Source organism: Zonotrichia albicollis, chromosome 5 (genome assembly GCF_047830755.1).
Source record: "Zonotrichia albicollis isolate bZonAlb1 chromosome 5, bZonAlb1.hap1, whole genome shotgun sequence".
NCBI lineage: Eukaryota > Metazoa > Chordata > Aves > Passeriformes > Passerellidae > Zonotrichia > Zonotrichia albicollis.
This window is the reverse complement of record NC_133823.1, coordinates 30473213-30495044: the sequence shown is the minus strand read 5'-3', so window position 1 is coordinate 30495044 and position 21832 is coordinate 30473213. Positions and strand designations below refer to the sequence as shown.

The 21832-nt window shown below is 39.4% G+C and overlaps 1 protein-coding gene across 3 annotated transcripts; it reads left to right on the top strand.

The window, feature by feature from the left end:
- The first annotated feature begins 1090 nt into the window (after positions 1 to 1090).
- Positions 1091 to 20970, top strand: NAF1 (nuclear assembly factor 1 ribonucleoprotein). 3 transcript variants are annotated; one of them, XM_074541194.1, is made up of 8 exons: positions 1093 to 1839; positions 3302 to 3438; positions 5307 to 5400; positions 8415 to 8497; positions 9422 to 9582; positions 13222 to 13273; positions 17633 to 17738; positions 20271 to 20970. In XM_074541194.1, the coding sequence occupies exons 1-8, from the start codon at positions 1158 to 1160 to the stop codon at positions 20681 to 20683; spliced, it is 1728 nt and encodes a 575-aa protein (XP_074397295.1). In that variant the 5' UTR covers positions 1093 to 1157; the 3' UTR covers positions 20684 to 20970. The 3 variants fall into 3 exon arrangements, with proteins under 3 accessions (XP_074397296.1, XP_074397295.1, XP_005486364.3); XM_005486307.4 differs by having other exon boundaries at positions 1094 to 1837; positions 3294 to 3438; XM_074541195.1 differs by lacking the exon at positions 13222 to 13273 and having other exon boundaries at positions 1091 to 1837; positions 3294 to 3438; positions 20271 to 20450.
- Positions 20971 to 21832: the final 862 nt, after the last annotated feature.

Below are 21832 nucleotides of genomic sequence, written 5' to 3'. Positions count from 1 at the left end.
CAGTGAAGCACTCTTGTGAGAGTGGGCTCAATGTGGCCTTGCCATTCTGGACAAGAATAAAACGGGTTTGGTGCCATTTGAGCTGTGGGCCGTATAGTGTTCTCAGAGATGGAGGGGAAGGTTATTACGTGGAAAACATCATTCTCTGCTCTCATCAGATATTTAAGTCCCAGTTCTCTCTGGCACTTCCAGCATTATCACATGCAACTTTTTCAAGTATTTATCTCCTCAGGCCTATGTTGTACTCTTTTGCCTGGTAATGAAGACCATTTGGAATCCTGTCCAAGGGACAGTGTGGTGTGGTCAGGGACACAGCGTTGGCCCAGGAGTAGAGTTGTCAAACTACACTTTGGAGGCTGGGTTAAAGGGACTTGTCACCCTAAGTGACCTCCTGAAGCTGTGCATCTTTAGAACACCTTCTGGCATTTCCCACAGATAAATTGTGCTAAAGAGAGAACACGGTGCTTTGTCCGCTATGTTACCCTGGTGAGGAAAAGCTTTATCTGTGTGACACCAAGCACACAGAGTAGTCACACAGACACTCACACACTGGAGTTTGTTCTCTCCTATGGGTCAGGGACACCACATGTGCCACATCCTGGGATGTAGAATCCTTCCCCATCCCCACAGAGCTGTGGGAGACAGACACCACAAAAAACCTCAAGCTCCAAAACCGTGAAGTATTCACGGTGAACTCAGAACACAGACATTTATGTTTTGAAGAACTTGGCATTATTATACGATCAATATCATTATGCAGTCATTACGTCAGATTCCTAAAAATTACTATTAGTATAGTATTTTGATATTATTTTTTTAGATTTAGTTTTAATTACATGATTCTGTGTGTTGTCAGCACATTTATAAAATGGAAAAACTGATCCCTCGCAGCAGGCCCTCAGCAAGAGCAGCCATAAGCTTTAGCTTTGTGTTTCAAGCAGGCCGCACGGACACCAAGGCCGGGTCCGGGATTGACCCCACCCGAAGCCGCGCTGGATGCCCGAGCCCGATCCCCCGCAGCGGCGCCCTGATCCTCCACGGCCGCTCCCGGCCCTCTCCCGGCCCCGCCTCGCTCCGGCGCACGCGCCCGGGGGTGGCTCCCGGTGCCCGGAAGTGGCGCGCGCCGGGGGCGGTGCTGAGGCCCGCGTGGCGCGGGAATGGAGGGGCAGCTGGATAAGCGGGCCGTGGAGCCCAGTGGGCAGCGGGAAGTGGCAGAGCAGATGGAGAGCCCGGCCGTGGGGCCGGGAGGGCAGCGAGAGGTAGTGGAGCAGCTGGAGGACCCGGCTTTGGGGCCTGCCGGGCAGCGGGAAGTGGCGGAGCAGCTGGAGAACCCGGCCGTGGGACCGCGCGGGCAGCGGGACGGTGTGGAGGAGACGGAGTGCCTGGCTGTGGGCCCTGGCGGGCAGCGAGAGATGGTGGAGCAGATGGAGAGCCTGGCCGTGGAGCTGGGAGGGCAGCGGGAGGACCTGGCCGTGGAGCAGGCCGGGCAGAGGGAAGTGGTGGAGCAGGTGGAGAACCCGGCTTTGGGGCCGGACGGGCAGCAGGAATTGGTGGAGGAGATGGAGTGCCTGGCCGTGGAGCCGGCCGGGCAGCGGGAAGTGGTGGAGCAGCTGGAGAAGCCGGCCGTGGAGCCGGGCGAGCAGAGGGAAGTGGTGGAGAAGCCGGCCGTGGAGCCGGGCGGGCAGCGGGCGGCCGAGCCGGAGATGGTGCAGAGCCCTGCGGAGGGCAGCGGGGGAGCCCAGGCCCCTCTGCCCGCAGCCGTGGGATCGCGCCGCTCGCCGCCGCCCGCCTGGCCCCGCTCTCCCGCCGCCGCCGTGCTCTCGTCGGACTCGGACAGGTGTGTTCAGCCCCGGGGGTCCCCCCGAGTCGCCCCTTGCTGGCCGAGCCGTCGGGCCGCTGGCGCTGTGGCCGAGCACCCGGGAGCCCGGTGTGCACCCGGGAGCCCGCCGCCCCCCTCCGCCCCGCTGTTTCACCCTCTAGAGCTTGTTCCTCCCCATCAAAGGTGTAATTTTTCAGTTACATTTTTGCCAGGAATCTGTTCAGTTAGGTCTGCGGAACAGTGCTGTAAAGGTGTAGGATTTAACGAAAGGATGAGTTTGTTGGTTGTGGCTTGGAGAGTGTGTTCCTCACAGAATGCACCTGCGGCTCTTGGGACAGGACACCCGCGGTGTTACTGCTGGAAAACCTCAGTGTTGGACTCAGGGTGGGGAGTCTGCAACTGTACCACTGTCCTCTGATGTTGGCAGATGTTCTCAGTGGAAAAGCTCATTCTCAAGTTTTTTTTTCTTTTTTAATGGTTCCATCTTCTACTTGCTGCATCTGTGCTTTGATATTCAGTGTAGTTGGTGAAAGGGAACTGGTTAAGTGTGGGCTCTGTTGCAGTGTTAGAAGCCTGCACACTTTGGTTGTTGCAGTAAGTCTTGTGTTTTCTTATTTGGCCTGTGCAGTAGGATGGCCATGTGCTTCTTTTGACTAGAGGAGGCTAAAATGAAGTCTTAAGAATCTCCTCTTAAAGGTGCAAGGCTTCATTAACAGTTAATTGATTCAAGTTTGACTTCAGAAGTACTCTTGTTTGTTCAAAGTTTTCCTCGAATATCATGAAGTGACGGAGAGTGAAATTCCTGACTTTCAGGGGCTTCACCCGTGTCTAGTGTTTTTTACTTCCAAAATCTGTTGTGCTGATGAACCCTAAAGATGAAATTTTCATAACTTCCTGTCTTGCGTGTATCTCAGTCTTTGTTTTGTTTTGTTTTTTCTTTAACTCCTTCCATGGATCAGTCTTTTAATCTGATTTTTTTTTTCTTTCTGCTATATTGGTGTTTCTGTCTATGCAGGTCTGTATTGAACCTTTTCAAAAGGTTTATTTGGAGAGGTGCTCTTATTGTCATTACTAGGATCAATTGCTCCACATTGTTTTCTTCCACCAGCCCTTGAAGAACTTAAACTTGTGCTCAATGAACGTGTTGACATGAATAAGGACTGGTTTCTTACACCACTCTTTACTTGAAATTTTAGGAGTCTAGGACAACAAACATCTTTACACATGTGACTGTGAGAAATACTGAATTACTCTGTGAAATATTTACCAGGGGATTTGGGCAGGATGTGAATTACAAAACTAATCCATTTTATTTGCAAAATTAGATTTTTTCCCCCTTCATTGTGCAAGATGCATTGCTTGAAATAAATATTTTCTTAACTTTCACTCAGCGTTATGCTAATGTTGGGATTTTACAAGAGCAGTGACTGTGAGTAGGCAGTATTGTAAGTCCTGTGTTTGTTTTTTTATTCAGTGATTCAGATTCAGATAGTTCATCAAGTACACTCTTCTCTTCATCTTCATCTTCGTCTTCAGCAGTATCTGATGAAGATTATCATCCAAATGAGAAGGATAACAGATCTTACTGTATTAGGACAAAGGATGAGTTGCCTATTGATGTAAGTACAATGCGGTATTTTTTAAACCCTTTCCTACTAACCCAACTAAAATTTTATATTTTAAGTCAGTCCTCCTGTGTCAAAGTGGGGATAGAATCAGAATAGTAAAAGAGAAACTCCAAGGCTGAGCTAGACACAGTTTAGTAGGTAAAGCAAAAGCTACCAACACAAGCAAAGCAAACCCAGAAATTAATTTACCAGTTTCCTTGTACAGGCAGGTGTTCTGCCATCCCCAGCAAAGCTGGCCTCCATGTGTGACTGTTGCTTGGGCACACAAACACCATCACTGGGAATGCCCCTCATTCCCTTTTTTCACCCAGCTGTGTATGCTGAGCCTGATGTTACATGGTATGGAATGTTCCTTTGGTCTGTGCAGGTCACCTGTGCTGGCCGTGCCCCTCCCAACTCCTTTTGCACCTCCTCACTGATGGGGTGGCATGAGAGGCAGAAAAGGCCTTGGCTCTGTGTAAGCCCTGCTCAGCAATAGTAAAAATATCTCTATAATGTGAACAATGTTTCCAGCACAGAGCCCAAACACAACCCCGTAACAGCCACTGTGAAGAAAATTGACTTTTGTGCAGTGGAACCCACCACAGTCAATAACATAGAAAGTCATGTTTTTTGGGTGTATGTATTAAGGAGTGTTAGTGGAACTGTTTCAGAAATCTCTCGCTTTGAAACAAGGATTGGCAGATACTGTATATAGCGTGGCAGAAGGTACTGTTTTGAGATACAGGATCAGATTTTACCTTCCTGCTTCTCTTTGGCCTTTGAATTCACTTTACGAAGTGATTCAGTTGTCTTAGCAGTGAACTTTAAATCAAGTTTAAATAAAAATCACTGGCTGGTAGAAGGGTGTGGTGTTCTTATCTGAATTTACATTTGTGTTTAATGGTACAGCATTTGGTAAAGTCTTGGCCTATTTGATCTTTGCATTTGATCTAAGCCTTTGGCAAACATTTTAGTTAGAGTGAAGATTATCAGGTGAGGTGTTGATAAACCAGGATAAGGTTCTTCTGTTTGTGGGATTTTATTTCTAGTTGAGGTCTTTAAAAGTGCAGTTCAGTGCTACGATCAGGGTGTTGAATTTGAAGATAATGCTTACTGTAGTTGCCTTGTATTTCATAAGTCTTTGCTGAATTCATAGCAGCATAGTATATACATAGAGGTCTTAATTCATGGGTAAATTAGAGGTAGATGATGAACTTGGTGTAAATTAGTCTTTGATAGTAGATTTATATGGGCAAAAGCCTAATTTGAATATGCTGTAGTACTCATTTTCGTATCTGAAGTTTGTCTTTTTGTGTTCTCTCTGATATCTAGTACCAAATGCAATTTTCAGCTAAAAATAATTGTCTTTGTATAGATTGTTGTTTACATCTTCTATAAGGATCCAAGTCATGATATAAATGGACATACTCCATTTTGTTAAATCAGATGGTACTCATCTGGTGTATTTTATGCTATATTGCCTCTTGCTGTGTACGTTTTCCTTCTAGCATGCATTGAATGTTGTTACACGTGGTCTTATTTTTTGACTTCTGATTGTTTGATTATTGTGTTGTACATCCAGCTTGGATGAAATGCCTGTCAGTTGTTGGCTTTCTCCGTTTTAATAAAACTGGCTCCTGCTGTAGTTGTGATGGAAATATGTAGTGTCTCTGTAAGAGAGATTGCCTCAAAAGTGGTGGTCCCCCAAGATGAGTTCATTTAGAATGATTCTGAAAGAGACAAATCAAAGTAGATTTTTAAAAAATAAATCTTCAAAATGCCAGGGGATTTTTTCAAACTGTCAAATTTCTGCAGTGATAAAGTGGTAAGTGCCTTTGTGTGATATTATATCCTAAACATTGACTTGATGTTTGCAGAAATTGCCTCCTGTTGAAGACTTATCAATAGTTCTTCCAGATAATGTTGAACTGAAGCTCTTTGGGACAGTTTCCAGCGTCATTGAACAGCTAGGTAGGCAAGATATGTTTGCTTTGTTTTTAATTATTATAATTTCTGTATATCTCTGCATGAATTGTGTTCTTAGCTGTTCCTTCCAAGTGTCAGCCCTACAGTGTCCTATTTCTGGGGATAGCAGGTTGCTGAATTGGAATTCGAACTAACAATGATGTTTGTGTTGAATTACCTTTTATTTGGCTTATATACACGTTTTTCTGTGTGACTTCTCTGTTTAATTTTTTTTAATTCAAACCCCTTTTTTTTCTACTGTGTATTAGGGTTTTTATATTGCTACTGCCCACAGTTAGTGTATTTAAGTGTTTTAAGAAAATCTTCCAGTTGTAGGTGCTATTTTGAATAATCCCTGAATATATAGGAGCTGTATAACTAAAAGCACAGGTGCAGTGCAATGCACTCCCAAGTGCTTGCTTGTTAATAGATGAGGACAGGAAGAAGATTTGTTTCTTCAACAGTGCAATTTCATTTATGTATATCTTTATTCGTTCCACTTCTGACACTTTGAGCAAATGAAAGCTGCTCATTGTCAGCAGTCAGAGGATGGTGTGACTAACATGATTTATAGATGGAGGGTAAGCTTAATGGGATTGAGATACAGAATGGATGTAAGTTTACCTGCAGGCATAGAGATTAAGGGATCTTTTCGGATCTGTGTGGGACCTCAGTATTTGATAAATGAAATCAAAGTTTTGCTGAAGTTCATATTACTAAAACATCCACAGTATGTTTGTATTTAAGGTGTTTCAAGTGTACATTCTGCTTGAACTGCATTCCAAGCAGTTTGCTTATGAAAATTAGAAATTAAGTTCAGTTTTGAAGTTAAAGTATTTAGGCTGAATGTAGTACAAAAGAAAGTATGCAACTTTTGATACTAATTTTTCTTTAGAAGACTTCAGGTAATACAGGCAATTCCTTTACATTATTTTATTGTAGTGAGATTTAATTTCATTTATTTGCAGGAAGCTGGGAGGAGGGTGTGGAAGACAGTAATCTGGTTCTTTTCCACCTTGCCCTTTCATGCTTATTGATATTAATGGGGACTTCAAGAAGGCTGCCTTCAGCTAAAATAGTAGTTTGAAAACAAGTTTTAAAAACAAGTTGAATCATACTTGCTATTTTTCTTACTTTTGGTTTAAAATGTAAAACTATAAACAAAACTGTTTTAAAGACTGCAGTTTTGAAAACCATCCTTAATTCTGATCCTCACTGGTGAGTATAATGTTTTCAAATACCAGTTTACTGGTAGGTGAATTCTTCGGGCTGCATCCTACTTTAAGTAATGTACATGTATAAAGTGTTGAATTAGATTTGTTGGTGAAAGTTTGAAAACAAGCTAATAATCATAATGAAATGAAACTATATGAATGGTGTAAACCCCCAGGACACCTGTGATTATTTTCTTGATTTAACTATCTTGCTTTATGAATTTTCTTTCTCTTTGCATTGTAGTTTCTTTCCAGCTCTTCTAAAAACGGGCATCAATTTCAGTTGATTTGTGGCTATATTAGGGATGTCAGCTAATTGGGGATTTTTTTTTTTAATTTTTGAACTAAATTGGTACCTCTTTATGCCAGGTTTGCGTCTAGTCTGAGGGGAGTTGATTTCTCTTTTGAAAGCTACCAATATTATTCTGACACAACAGTCAGTACTCTTTTTCTGTCCCTTTGGTGTCCCTCAGAATCTCTGCTGTTCTCTGTAGCAAGCTTCCAAGCTCATCAGTGTGCAGTGAGTGAGTGACACTTGTAAGTGGATGTTTCATCCTCTGAGGTACATATGAGGCTAGAACAGTGTAGGTTCATGCTTGCTGTGCAGTAGCTAAAAGCAAAATGACTACTTTCTCTGAACTTCTGTGCAGTGTATCAGAATTTAACAAAACTTGTGCTGTGTTTTGCTTCAAGGTACTTAAAAAGAAGAGAAAAAAATCCCTGTGTGGGTTGGGATCTGGAAAGTAAACAGCTTTGGTGTGCATGAGAAACTTTCCCTGGGGCTGTACTTTGGGCCCTGAAAGAGTAGAAGCTGATAATTTAGGATGGGTTGGGGTAGGGGAAGCTGTAAGTCAAATAGGCTGGAGGTGGTAATGTTTCTCCTGTTTCATGGGACTACTGCACTGTACATTTTCAGAGTATATTTTCCTCAGCTTACTGCAGGGTGGGACCTACGTGTGGTGAATCAAGTTGAGAACATTATCTGAGAGGTTTTGATGTGTTGTTTTTGTGTATTTTGTGTAGGATTGTTTTTGTGTGGATGTTTGGGGATTTTTGTCTTTTTTTTTTTTTTTTGCTAAGATATATTTCTCATGAGGCTTAAACAACACATTGGGTACTTTCACTGTATATTTTATCTTAAAGGTAGGCACAAAAGAAATTGATTTCACAAATTCTTTTGAAATTCAGTGAACTATTAAGCTGGTGGAATTGTCATTTCCTTGTTTGGTGCGTTAAGTTTTTTGCAGATTGTGGTAGTAGCAGTAACTTTTAGTTCAGTGATACGTTGATTGCTGAAAGTTCTTTTATGTAAGTTTAGGAGTGATGATCTTGAGCCTTTTTTGGAGGGACACTGTGTACTTGAGGGACTATTTGCTGATGGACAGTCATTGAGAAAGCTTAACTGGGCATTCTGTTGTTTTACAGGTAGAGAAGTTCAATCATCATTAGGCACAAATATTGTATGAGACGTGTATGGCATTAAATTGCAGAATGTCTAACAGATTGGGTATAAGCATTTATAAACACCATCAGTTGCTACTTTAACTGAACTGCCAGAAAGCTTTTGTGTTGTGGTATGATTCTTAGGACTCTCTTTACCCCAGAGAACAATAATTCTATAAGCAATATAAGCATTGGAGAAGGGGTGTGTGATTCTACGTGCTTTTACATGTGTGAAAGAATATTTGATTGCAGCTCTACAAACTGAAGTAGACAAGTAGTGGTGTGGTTTGTTAAGTTTTACTGCAGTTAACTACATGCTGTTGAAACTTAAAGTTCTAATTTATTTTTTTATTTCTATTTTAGTAATAATTGAATCACTGAAAGGCCTGCCTCCAGTAAATGAGGAAAGCATAATTTTTAAAGAAGATCGGCAAGCAGTAGGAAAGGTGGGTGTAAAATAAAAACTTGTTATTTTAATATAAAATTGGAAGTATGCTTTAGTGCTTCAGAAGGTAGAGTTGAAGTCTACTAAATGAAAGAGAATGTTTCCTTGATATATAGTTTTTCTCTGTGCCTTTGACTCTTGCTATATTCATCTGTTTTTTTAATCCCAAAAATTCCTAACCTGGAATTAATTGCATCCTTGCAGAATTAGAGTATCTGGTGAGTTTCCAGTGTTTCAGAGGACTTGTGGAGAGGAAGAGATAGTTTTCAGATGTATGATATCTTGGAATAACTGGCTGTGTGCTCTTTCACTGCCAGATAGGGGCAGTGGTTAGAGTGAAGCTTCATGAAAAATGGGGAATGTTTTCTTCTATGCTGTGTTGTTCTGATTTAAGGCCATGTTTGCTGAGAGGGTTGTTGTACTGAATTTTCCGTTTTTGTAGAAGGAAAGCCATCATCCACAATGGTTACTACTGAAATATCTCTAAATGCTAGATGTGAGTGGAGCAAACAGTGCAGATGTTCTGTAAAACATGGCAGAATTCTCAGCTCTCTGTGGAATTGGGGAACAAGCAGTAACTGTTGTAAAGGCATCTTGTTAAAGTGAACTTGGAGGAAAAAATGATCAGGAGATTGTTCCAAGCGTTACAAGACTTGAAAGCATAGCAGACACAAAAAGCCAGAGATTTGACAAAAGGAAGGATTACTGAGGATGTGAGAACTTACTGTTCCACATCATAAAAAACAGTAGTTTGGGAAATACACTGTCAAACAAAATTCGGTAATAAAAAGAGTCTGAAAGGAACTTCTGTTTGATGCTGCATTTTGAAAATACATTGGACTTCTTAAATATCAGTCTACAATGAAATTAGCTACTACTAATCTACTTGTAGTTTACTTAAACATTTTCATTTTATTTCTTTCAGATATTTGAGGTATTTGGTCCTGTTTCACATCCTTTTTACGTGATAAGATTTAACAGCTCTGAGCATATCAAAGAGAAAGGTATTAATGTGCAAGATAGCATGTATTTTGCTCCATCAGTAGAGGACTTCACCCAGTATATATTTGCAGAAAAACTAAAACAGTGAGTCTGATTTATTTTTTAATCTGATTATATTTTTTTTATATAGCTAAAAATGTTGCATTAAAGTTGAGTCTTCAGTGAGAAACTCTATAACTAAGTTTAACACTTTATATTTCCTTGAGGTATTCTCAACTATGTTGTAATAACAAGACTGTAGTATTTTGCCTTTGAGAACAATGAAGAGTAGCTGTAAACTGCAAGCCTTCGAATGCTGTAATTACTAAAGTTTAGCTTATTCTACTTAAAATACTAAGCTTGCTTTCTTTTTATGCTGCTGTTAACTAAAATACTACAACCAGAAAAGACATTGATACTTCCTCCATACCCTGACACACATATTCATGAGTACAAAAGAGTTTTTCAAGCTGAATTTTCCACATTTTCTTGTTCTTTAGATTCCTGTATAGTTTCAGAACTGATAATAAACTTGTTTGTGTTCTGAACAAGTTTGTATTAATTTACTATTTTTAGTTCATATTATAAGGCTGGAATTGAAATGTAATTATCAATAAATCTGTTGATAATGTAATTATCAATGAATCTATCTGTCCTCACAATTGGAGGATAACAATTCTAAATAAAAATTGCCCTCTAAATTTGCAAGAGGAGGGATTTGAGTGACAATGTAGTATGATGTTCAGAAACTTCTCAGCAGTGTTTGTGTATCCCAGTCTGCCTGAGGAAAGTAGTGTGCTTAAATAAGACTTGATGCCATTTAGAGGAACGTGTATTCAAAGATACAGACTAAAAAATAAAACATAATAAATGACAGTTAGATATTAATGTTCTAATTATTGATGAGCAATCATCTGAAATAACTATAGGTTAGCTATCTTTTGTCATACAAGTGACTTGGTTTCTGTTTATTAGGATTAGTTCTCAGGGGTTGTTTAATGGTTTGCATTCATTACAGCTGTGCTAGTATTCATACTGAATAGTTCTTTTCTTTAGTCAGAGCTGCAGGAGTCTTTTTTTTCTTAACCTCCTCATTTCTGTGCAAGCAACAAGCATATTTTCTTCCCTTCAGTGAGGACCAAAATAGATCACTTTCTTGCTCTGATGCTTGTTTGTTTTTCTGCAGCATTTTGATGCCAGCTGTCTTTGATTTGCGCTATTAAACTTTGCTGCTTAGCCCAGTAAAGTGCACAGACTCTAATCATCTGCTTGCTGCATCAGTAACCGTGTGCTATACTCAGCATCTCAGATGGGAGACTTGTGTTTTGCTTTGTTTCATGCTTTGGAAATAGTTTGGGAAACCATTTTTCATTTGGTGGTACTTCATTGTCATAGGTGATAAAAGCCTGAAACCTGGGTAAGATACTTTAGACTTCCATGGCTTACCAGCACAGCTGAACAGTGCTTCAGACATTGTTTCTTGTCTTGACTAACATGACTAGTGTGACTTAAGTTACAGTTCACTAAAACAATAGTTTATTTCTGGGTTTTGTCAGTCCAATTACTTAAGCTTGTGTGAAGCATTTGGTTCTATTGACTGAAGCTGCCTTTTCATGAAATAGAAATTCTTCATCCATTTTTAATGAAAACTGATTTCTGAAATGTGCTGTAATGCTGTATGAAGACACTTCAATGGTATAAGAATGTGACATGAATAGTAGAAAAGTCAAGCTTTGGTCAGTGATCCACTAAAAGACTTTTGCACCTTAGTAGATGGCAAGTTTGATAATCAATAATTTTTATTTTCTGCTTTTTCTTAGTTTGACTGTGTGCAGACCAGATTGTGGAGTATTACAGGCTTAAAGTTTCAAAACTGATGGTTCTTTGAAAAGGAAAGGAATCAAGATTAAGATCTGAAAGAAACACTGAGTTTTAAGCTTTTTCTGAAATCTGAAATGCAATCTGCTTGCATTGTGCAAACTTGCAGTGCTATGAATAAGCCTTACACTTCATAGCAAAATAAGTGAAAGTGTAGTGTAAAACTTTCTGAATGCAAAATAATTTGTTGCTAACGATAGGTTTGTGTTATATTGCCTGAAACCCAGTTCTAAAAAAGCTCATGTATTTTCACGATTCCTCTGAATTACCTTTTGTTAGACTTCAAGGTCTTACAGTATACAACTTCACAAGTCAAAAGAATTACTATATTGTTCTTTGCAGAAGATATTAAATACCTTGGGGCATGAAAAGCAGTTTTTGTTTGCTGAAATGAGGAAGGCTGCTTTGGGACAGTGAGATAAGCTGCCTGACCTTGAATGGTTTAAAGTTTGCAGTCAGTGATGTTACATATTGCTGAATGACCGTAGGTCTTGGCAATTCCTGTGAGCTCTGCTATTTCTGGCAGGCATGTGTTGCTCAAAAATAACAAGATGAAAGGAAGAAGCAGTTCAGTTCATATTAATAAAATAACTTTTCTGCAGCTGAGAAATAACTTTAGTATAGAGTCCTTATGTTCCTCCCTGTAATGTTTTCTTCTAATTGAAGTTTAAAATATCTTCCTTGCCTTCCTTTTTACTCATAATCTCAAAAGGACATAGAGAGGTTGAACTTCAGTTTTATAGTTAGGGATTGAGGCACACGGTACCTCCAGATGCCTTGCCAGCGCTCTCATGGGTGTGGCTAAGCACCTCTGAAGTACAAGCTGTTGATGCCAATGGTTATGTAGTTTTTTGTAGTTACTGCTACTTGATTGTTGCTGACTTGATGGATACATAAAAAACTCTTCATTATAAGAGCAATAACTAAAGGCATTTTGTACTGAACACTTAAATGTTCAGGTTTTAGCTGTGTGGTTCTATTTTTCAAGTAAAAATTTTCAGTAGTGCACTGCTTTATACAGTTTTTCTGCAAAGATAAGGATTGTACCTTGATATTTCAGACCAAAACACGTAATTTTTAAGAGCAGCATGGAAAAAACCTTGACTACAGAGAATGTAATTTAAATATGTTTCACAAATTCTTTGCTAATCAAAGAAATTACTTGATCTTTAGTGAAGGACTTTGCAGTGGGTTAAAAAAATTAGACTAATCCAAATTTATTTGGTGTTTGTCAGGCAAGACAATTGCGTTTTTGTGTCTTTAAATGTCTTTTGCCTTGCAATTTAATTTTATGTTTACAAAAAAATGAAAGGTGAAACCTAGTTGTCTAGATAACACTGTCTTAATAAGATTGTAAGGCCAGCACTGAGGGTCTTTGGATTCTGAATTTACTTTGCTGTAGTTATACTGAAAACCTGTGTCCCACTGAATGAGTTCATGTGACTACTGAATGAGTAGGTTCTTTTTAACTGAAAGTACATTTTCTGAAACTGGAAGAAAAGAATGCTTGTGATTGTAGTCAACAGTTAGCATAAGAAAGTTGCAGTGAACTACCTCAGTTCAGGTTTAAAGCAATTAAGGTTCTAAAGGATTTGTTTAGAGAATATGGTCTAAAATTTAGTGTTAGGATGTTTGACTGAAATGTTCAGTCATCACTTGAAGTAGGAGGATTTTTCAAGAGTAGTGAAGCCCTGACTTGACCTAGATGTTGCTGTTTGCTCACAAACAATATTGAAAACTAAGCAACTTTTTGAGAAGAGGAAGCTCCTGTTCTGGGAGACCTGATACCTTATAGGAGATGCTAGCCTTTGTCTACCTGGATTGTCTAATTTGTGTTTTGTTTTTTTTTTTTTTTTCTTCTTTCAGGGAAAAAGGTTCAGATGCATCTTGGAAGAATGACCAAGAACCACCACCTGAAGTAACTATAGAGGGGTTTTGTTTTTTTTTTTTTGTTTATTGTTTTTACACAAGTCATATGTGGAAAATATTCTGTGCAGAGCAAGTAATTAGCAAGGTTATCTTTTTATGGAGGCAAAACTTGAATGTACCTCTTCATTGAAAGAGAGGGTCATAGAACTAAGAGGGGTCTCATAGTGAGTGTAGAGAGTACTACCTGTCTCTCTGCTTGCTTTTTGAAGTTGACAAAAATGTATATCTTCAGATCCTCTAGTCCTTCAAGAATGTATTTGACAGCCTGAATGTTTAGCTTTGGGTAGCAGTGCTTTTACTTTCCCTAATAATTTTGCTTCTGCTAGGGAATTTTTTTCCCTGCTATTCTTTCACTGCAGCTTTGTCTTCAATCGGCCATAAGCAATTGCTTGTCTTTAAAGGCTTACTAGTACTCTGCAAACTTACTACTTGGACATTTGAACTGTCTGGTCTTCAGAATTAATTTGACATCTCTGTTGCATTCTTTAAATGCTTCATAGTAAGCTTACCCTACAGTTGGCTGTTATAAAATAAAGTTCCATGAGAGAAGATGGGCTTCTTCCATAAAATGACTGTCATACAGGGTCATGCAGAATTAGGAGCTCCTTGTGACCATTCACTTCATTTGCTGTAGGATCTGTAAATAGTTCTTCAATGATTTTCTGTTAGTGGTCCTTAACTCCACTCTAGCTATGCATTCTGTGAAAATTCAATAAGAAACACAAGGCTGATAGTTTTACTGAGTTGTTTTACATCACAACAGTTGAGTCACTTTTCCTTGCAATTTCTACTTTACTTTAAACATACACAAAATAACTGAAATTCCTAGAAGCCTTGTCTACCATTCTAAAGAGAATTCTAAAGAGATCTGCCTGCTTGTTTTGAATCTTCCAAATGTTTGCCTTTTTAGCATAATTCTGTGCTATGTAATACATGCTTCTCACTCCATAATTTGGTAGGAAAGGTGTGTTTTGTGGGATTTGGGGTTTTTTTGGTAGGGGGTAATGGTATTTGTTTGGTTTTGTTTCTCCAGTGTTCTAACTGATTTTTAGGATGGAACAGAATAGACTGTTACAGTTGGAAGGAACCTACAGCTGTCAGGGCTGACAAGGGCTGAAGCATAAGCTGAAGTGTGTTGAGAAAAGCATTATCCAAATGCCTCTTTAAGACTGACAGGCTTAGGGTGTCAGCCACCTCTTTTACAAGTCTCTTGATGACTTGCAGTGTTTAACGACCCTCTGAGTAAAGAAATTTCTTTGTTATTTCCAATCTGAACCTCCCTGGTACAGCTTTGGACCTTCCTACTCATCCTGTTACTGCATACCAGGTAGAAGAGATTAGCGCCTCTCTCTCCCCTTCCTCAGGAAGCTGTAGAGAGCAATGAGGTTGCCTCTCAGCCTCCTTACCACCAAATGAGGCAAGGCCAGGGTTCTTAGCTGGTCTCTGCAGGACATGCCTTCCAGTGCTGTCACCAGCTTGGTTTCCTTCCTCTGGATGCAACCAAGGACTTTGACATTCTTGGCATGTGGGGCCCAGAACTGCGGACACCGCTCAGGGTGAGGCACCCCAAGGCTGAATGCAGTGGGGCAGTCACCTCTGTTGGCTGTCTGCTCTTGCTGTGCTTGATGCACCCCAGGATGGGGTTTTGCCCTCTGGGTTCCAGGGCACAGCCTGCCGACCCTCTCTGAGCTGCTGCTGACCAGCACCCCCAGATCCCTCTTGGCAGGGCTGCTCTCCAGCCACTCTTCTCCCAATTTACACTTGAGCCTGGTGTTACTTCATCATAGGTGTGCAGTGTTTGGACTGATTAGATTTCATCCCATTAATCATTGCCCAGGGCCTCAGTCCACCTAGATCCTTCTGCAAGGCTTCCTGTCCCTCAGGAGAGTCAATGACAGTTTGGTGTCATGCATCTTCTAAATGCTATGTCCGCGTAGATAAATATGTTAAACAAAACTGGCCCTGGAGCTGAGCCCTGAGGAACTCTGGCCTTCAGACATTTCTTCACCCATTGCACCATGAACCTGCTCATCCACCGCTGGACAGTTTGTCCAGAAGGATGCTGTTAGGGACTGTATTAAATTTTTCATTCACAGTCCTTATCCCAGGATGGTTGTTCTGGCTTGAAGGAGAGATGTTGTGACATGATCTTTTCTGGGCTCAAAGATGGGTCCTGTAAGGATGTATCAGTCTGTCAACTTGGAATGTTGCTTTTTTCACAGTAGTGAATAAGGATGATGCATTTTGAAATACAGTTTTTTGTTTCCTGTAAATGAAACAGAGCTGTGTAGTGCTAACTTCTCTCAGAGAATGGTTGTCTGTCAGTTCTGGCTGTAAATTGCCTTCCTTTCTTGTAGAGACAATCTCACAGAGAGTCATAATCTGAGAATTATGAGTGTTGTATAAGAATTGGACTGTAGGTATGTTATCCATAGAGCTTTGAAAGACAATACTTAGGGACATCTGTCTTAACTTGCTTTCATTCAGCAGTTTTCTTGTAGTGATGATATCAGATGGGTTTATTGGCTAATTTTGAGCTCTTCTGTTTTTCATGCTTTAAAAGCTGTTCGGGAGATAACCTTGTAGATGTGTCATTTGAGTTTGTAGGAGCCCATGAAATTTTATTGGCCAAGTACAGTTAGTCAAATCTGCAGATACAGATTCATTGCCTTTTCCAAAGTTTGTTTTTTTTAAAGATTTTTCTCAGTTTAAATTTGTTGTACCTCACTATAAGAATGAACAAAGGAAGCTTGAAAAAAAAAGTCAGTGATGACAAGGGTGGCCACTCTTCTGACTCTGTGCTCTGTTTGGGAAAAAAACCCACATCTAACATTTTGTAATCCTCAATTAGAATAATCTTTGGTTAGTTCTAGCAGTTACAGTTTATACCATGCTATCCCAAGCTGTGACAGTTGATTAGCTGATACAAGGTAGCTTTTGCTGTGAAGGTAATAGCTGCTGATAGTGGTGCAGATCAAATTTTATGCTACTGATGCTTGAAATTGCCTCTTAGGGGCAGACCCTTTTAGAGACCTCAGATTGCAGCCAGCAATCTGATTGCTTGCCAGCCCCTGTAGTAATCTGCGTGGAATTGTTGGAGTCACTTCTTTTTGTGATAGTGTGAACCTTCATTTTTGCATGAATGTTAAATTAATCCATGGTAGGCTTTTCTTACTTGCTACTTTTAGTTATATGATAAACATTCCTTTTTGGCAGGCTCTTAACTAGCCCAGCTTATTTGCAGAGTCACTTATACAATCTCTCCTAGCTTTGTCTTTGGGGTCAGAGGATGACAAAATGTGGTCTGTATGCTGCAAGGCTAGCAGCAGCAGATAACCATAGTTTTTCTGTGGGATGACTTCTGTGGGATTTTACATGGAAATTAAATAGCAGTAAAAGGTGTCCATTATTTGCTCAAATAATTTGAACATAATATGTTCAAATCGCTGTTCATTGTTTCTGCACTACTGGAGTATAGTGTACTGAAGTTCTTAGAAAAAACAGGAATTAGTGAAAGATTTTACTTCATGGTATACATCATCTTGCTGTAGTTCTTACAGCTTTTTTGAGTGTCATGTAGTTATGCAGTAGAAGAAGTAGTTGTATTCAAAATTAACTTTATGAGGCTTTTTAAGCACTGTTTTGGTGCAGTGTTTTTGAGATCCATGCTCTGTGTATATGGTAGAAGTAAGCAGCATAGCCCCTACTTTCAGAATTGGGAAAGGAACAAGTCTTACCCCTTTTAAGTTGTAAGAGTGAGCTGTTTTTCAGAGAACTAATTATTGCTGACAGATTTCTTCCCTGTCCCTGATAACTTATCCTCAGTCATGTAAGTTAATATTCAAAAGGTAGCAAAACCTGATGTAACAAGGAGAAAACGTTGCAGGGACGTTGAATCTGTTGTAAATGACAACATTTCTCAAAGCTGAAAATTTCTTTGGAATAACATTGCTATTTGAAATTCGACAGGAAGTGTTATTTAATATACTGCAGAAAATTCCAGTGTAGTGAAAGTTTTAGAGAAGAGATTTTTAATGTAGTTTTAATGCTGAATTATGTATTATTTGCCGAAGTAATTTTGATTTATTTTAAAAATTCATTTTTTAATTCATTTTAGCTGCAGTTAATCTTTGAAAGCTTTTTCCTGGCAGCTTCATTTCAGCCAGCTCCTTTTCTTTTCTTACTAACATCTAGGCAATCAAACATTTGTGTTCAGCACTGGAATGTTGCTCTTTTCAGGAAAATTAAAAAGGATAACTGAGTCATGCATCAATTGTGTTATGACTAATTTTTGGAGTGGTAACTTTTTTCTTATGCGGAGAAGCTAGCTGATTTTTTTTTTTACTAGGTTTTGGATTTCAGTGATGATGAACAAGAAAGAGAGGCAAAACAGAAGAAAAAAAAACCTCAAAGTCAAGGAAGGAAGAAAGTCCGATCAGAAACATTTCCACCAAGTGAGTGAATGCTTTTGTCTGTTAATCTAAGTTTGGAATGCCCATTTATAACTGTCTTAGTGATTGAGTTTTTCTATAGTTAACAGTTCCTGTACTTTTTTAACTTACATTTGAGTTTGTGGCTTCATTCCATGTTTATTATTTTAGAACTAAAATTAAGTTTTATTTTGTTGAAATGGAAGCCCTATGGAAGGGAGGTGGTATAGCAGGAGAGCAATTGTCAGGGGAAAGTGAAAGGCTCTTAGAACAGTGTTGGTTGACACACAGTGAGGATTCTGAACAGATGCCACCATTTGGTTGGGGTTCAGCTAAAGCCTTTGAGTGCTGGGAGAAGATAGAGGAAGGCCGTGTGCAGTTTTTGGAAATCCACTTCTTTGCAATCAAGGGAGGAGATACAGGTCTTGGATGGAGAATTTACTCCTCTGTCTAAAATGAAGCTCTTCCTCAGCCATGACATACAGATACTCTTCTAAATAACTCTTACTTTTGTAACCTGCTGAGAACCTTTCTGTTTACCTAATGCAGTCATTCGCTGAACAAAGCTGTGTATAGATTTTCATTATCTGAAAAGCCTTCTTTACTCTCCTTTCTCCTGCTGTTGTTGTATCTGTTCCAGGTGCATGCTTGCAGCTGTGCTCTGTTTACCATAATCAAATTTTCTCGTCTCTCATGCCTCTCCTGAAAAAACTGTGATTTTTTTTTTTTTTTTTTTGATTGCCATTTTGGTTGAATAATTCATATTGCATTCCTCTTTTTCTGTTCTCACTGGTCTGTTTTGGGTGCATGTTTTTTATACCTCTCCCTTTAAATATAGCTCTCATCCCTTACCCTCTTCTATTGCTTACTTACCAGATTGCTTCAGCTATCTGCAGCATGGTTCTTCCCCCATTGAATTTCTCAGACTCCTGTGACTTTTTTGCTCTTCCTTTGTAAAGCTAATATGCATTGTGCCCTGCTGAAACCCTTTTCTCTTGATCTGGGAGATCAGTAGCTGTCCTTTAATGCTTTTTGTGCAGTACAATCCTCCCTTGTATGAATCAAATAAAGCCGCAATCTTTCTTGGACTGGCTTTTGCCCTATGGTTTTGACAGATTTTTTTTTCCCTTGAGATGGATCTGAATTGTGCTGCACTCTCTCTTCATTACTGATGGTTATTTTTTCTGTTAATCCAGCATATGTGTGTTTTCCACCACATCCTTGGTCTGCCAGTTTATTGCAGATCTGCCTTTGCCTTGGGCTTCTTGAGGTTCTTACTGGATGTTACTGTTCCTATGGCTGTTCCATAACTGAGAACACAGCAGGAGGAACTGCTGCACTCTTGTCAAGGAAGACAGGTTTTGTTTTGCTGTGGGTTTTTTGTGAATAATATGGCACAGATTGAAGTTGTGAGCAATTTGTTTTAGCTGCAGAATTCAATAGCAATGTTATGTCACAAATTGAAGCACAAAGTTGGTCTCAGATGAAGACTTACATGAGTGTATTAAAATTGTCTCTTGTAAGAGTATTTGAGGAAAGAACAAAAATACTTATTCAAGTACTTTACATCAGTGCTTCCAAGAGGCCTGTTTGTACAAAAGGAGTCTTAACTCCTAATCTCCCATGAAAATGAGTAGAAGTTCTGGTATCCAACTACCTTTCCAGACTAAAAAACATTTTCACCTTTGAAAAACTGTGTAGTCTAGTGCCAAGGATGAGGTTCACACAGGCTTTTAAATTTCAGTGTTTTTATGTGGTGTTCTATTCCTGAATACCTTGTTGCTCCCAGCCATAAAATCCTTCTGAGGGTTTAGGTTCTGCAGCTTTTTGAATAGCTTAACAGCTCTTTGGAGCATTTTTAGTATTTCAGTGCTTTTCATTTTATAGTCCTAATCCCATTAAAATTTCTGTGATATTTATATAAAGGGGCAGTATATTTGTTATGAACATTAAATGTATGTTTAGACTGAGTTGTGCAAGGAAGAACTTGTCTGAAAAAGATGAATGCTGAAAGCTTATTGGCTTGAGGGTAGAGACTGTGGTTTTTCTGATAGACTAAGTTAATTTTAGTAATGTGAGTTTGAATAATTTCTTGTGTCTTGTGTTATGCTGTAATACCAAATTGGGACTGAAGGCTGGATACCCCTTCAGTGTAAAGCAGTGTTGATTTATCTTTACTTTTAAAATGTATTGTTCTAAAATCTTGTTTTAAAAGCTTCCAAAATACTCAAAATTTGCATGGTCCTGAGATCCATTTATACAAATGGAAAGTCTGGAGGGAAAGAAGATGAAATTTATCTTTTAAAGACTGATTTTGCAACTCTCAGGATCATCCTTTTGATATTACTTCTATCAATCAAGATTAGTTACTAAACAGTAGATTTGCTGCTGTTATTTTATCCTTCATGTATAAGTTGCCAGTATTACTTGTTGATAAGATTTCTTTACAAATTTCATTGACTTCAGCTTGAAAGATTTGTGAAGACTAAGCCTGATCTTTCCAAAATAATATTACAGCTGTGTGTGTGGGGTTCTTATATTTGTTTTATTCTTTAGGTGAGAATAAAGAACTTCATCACTCAGTAAAACAGCCTGCTTCAAGGGGGTACCGTGGCCGAGGGTTCTCCAGGGATCTGTTTGCTCCTCCATCAGGCCCTCGAGGGTTTTTCAGACCACAAGTAAGACCACCACCACTGTACTTTTCAGACTGGAGGATGCACCAGGAACCCCAAGTGTTCCCACCACCTCATGGGAGAGAAAATCCAACAATGCAACAGTATGGCTTTCCTCCTCCAGACTTTGGTTATGTCAGTGATTGGCATCAGTTCCCACCTCCGCCTTCAAATATGAATATGATGTGGACAGGCCCAAACGCGTACAATTCATCCTACTCGTTTCTGCCACCTCCGCCGCCGCCACCGCCGCCACCTCCTGCTCCAGACAGCCACCCTCCTCAGTTCAGGCCTTAATGAGATTCCATACAGGTCCATGTGGAGCACTGCAGTTTACAGGGAGAAAGAACAGCCTGCCAGGACTGCATTCCCTTACTCTGGAGATGCTTTCTTTTACTGCAGCGATAGAGCAAATGCAGAGTTTTGTGCTTTGTGGGACATTTGCAGGAAATTATTTTTTTCTGTGTATGTTTTCTGTTTCCAAAAAGAAATTTATATGTTAAAAATAACTGAATATTGAATAATAGTTTATTTTTATATCTGCTACTTTAAGATGATAAATAAAAGCCTTTTGGAGATTGGTATGTAGTGGTGGAAATCTATTTTGTAATAAATGTAATAAATGCATGTAACTACTGTTAAGTAGTGATGAGGGTATCTCACATAGACGATATTATATTTTTAGAATGATGGTGTATTGCTGAGCTAAAACATTTTTCTCAATTTCTGCAAATTTGAAACTTACGTGGGAACTGAAAATCTGACATCTAAATTTTGAGGTAGGTTTTTTTCCTATATGCAAGGCATAAACTGCTACTCAGCTTTCAATACTTTACTAATTTCATATTAACTAAAAGACTGTCTGGATGATTCTTTTTAAAAAATATCTGTAGTACCTAGATCTGAACTGGGACCAGTGCTGACTTGCTGTGTCACATTTGGTGTTCTCCAATGGTTGTAGAAGATCAACCTATTAATGGGTTTTGGATTTAATTTAGAATCTAAAATCAGCATGATTTCTCTAGCTTGACTCTAGCTTCTCTAGCTCCTAATGCAGAGGTGATCATAAATACCTATTAGAGTGTGCAGTCAGCCTTTCTGGGAAGAAGTCATCAGGTCTGTTGGAGAGAAAGCCATTTCAGAATTCCCTTGTTTAAATTTGTAAGTGCAGATGGCACTAGATTGCTGTTTGATTACAGTCTAAGCTGTCTCTTCTGAAATTATGAGGTTCATCAATTCTCCCAGCTTGTTTCTGGGATGGAGGTGAAGTTATGAACCAAGGATCACTTGGAAGAACCTCCACCTGTCCAAAGAGTTGGTCCCCCAATTGCACTTCGCTAGTTTCTATGGAAGTGACTGCCTGGCTAGGTTGGAAGACTTACAATGCATCAATATTTTTTAAACAGGAGGAAAAAGTACTTATGGAACAGTCATCTTAGGGATTAT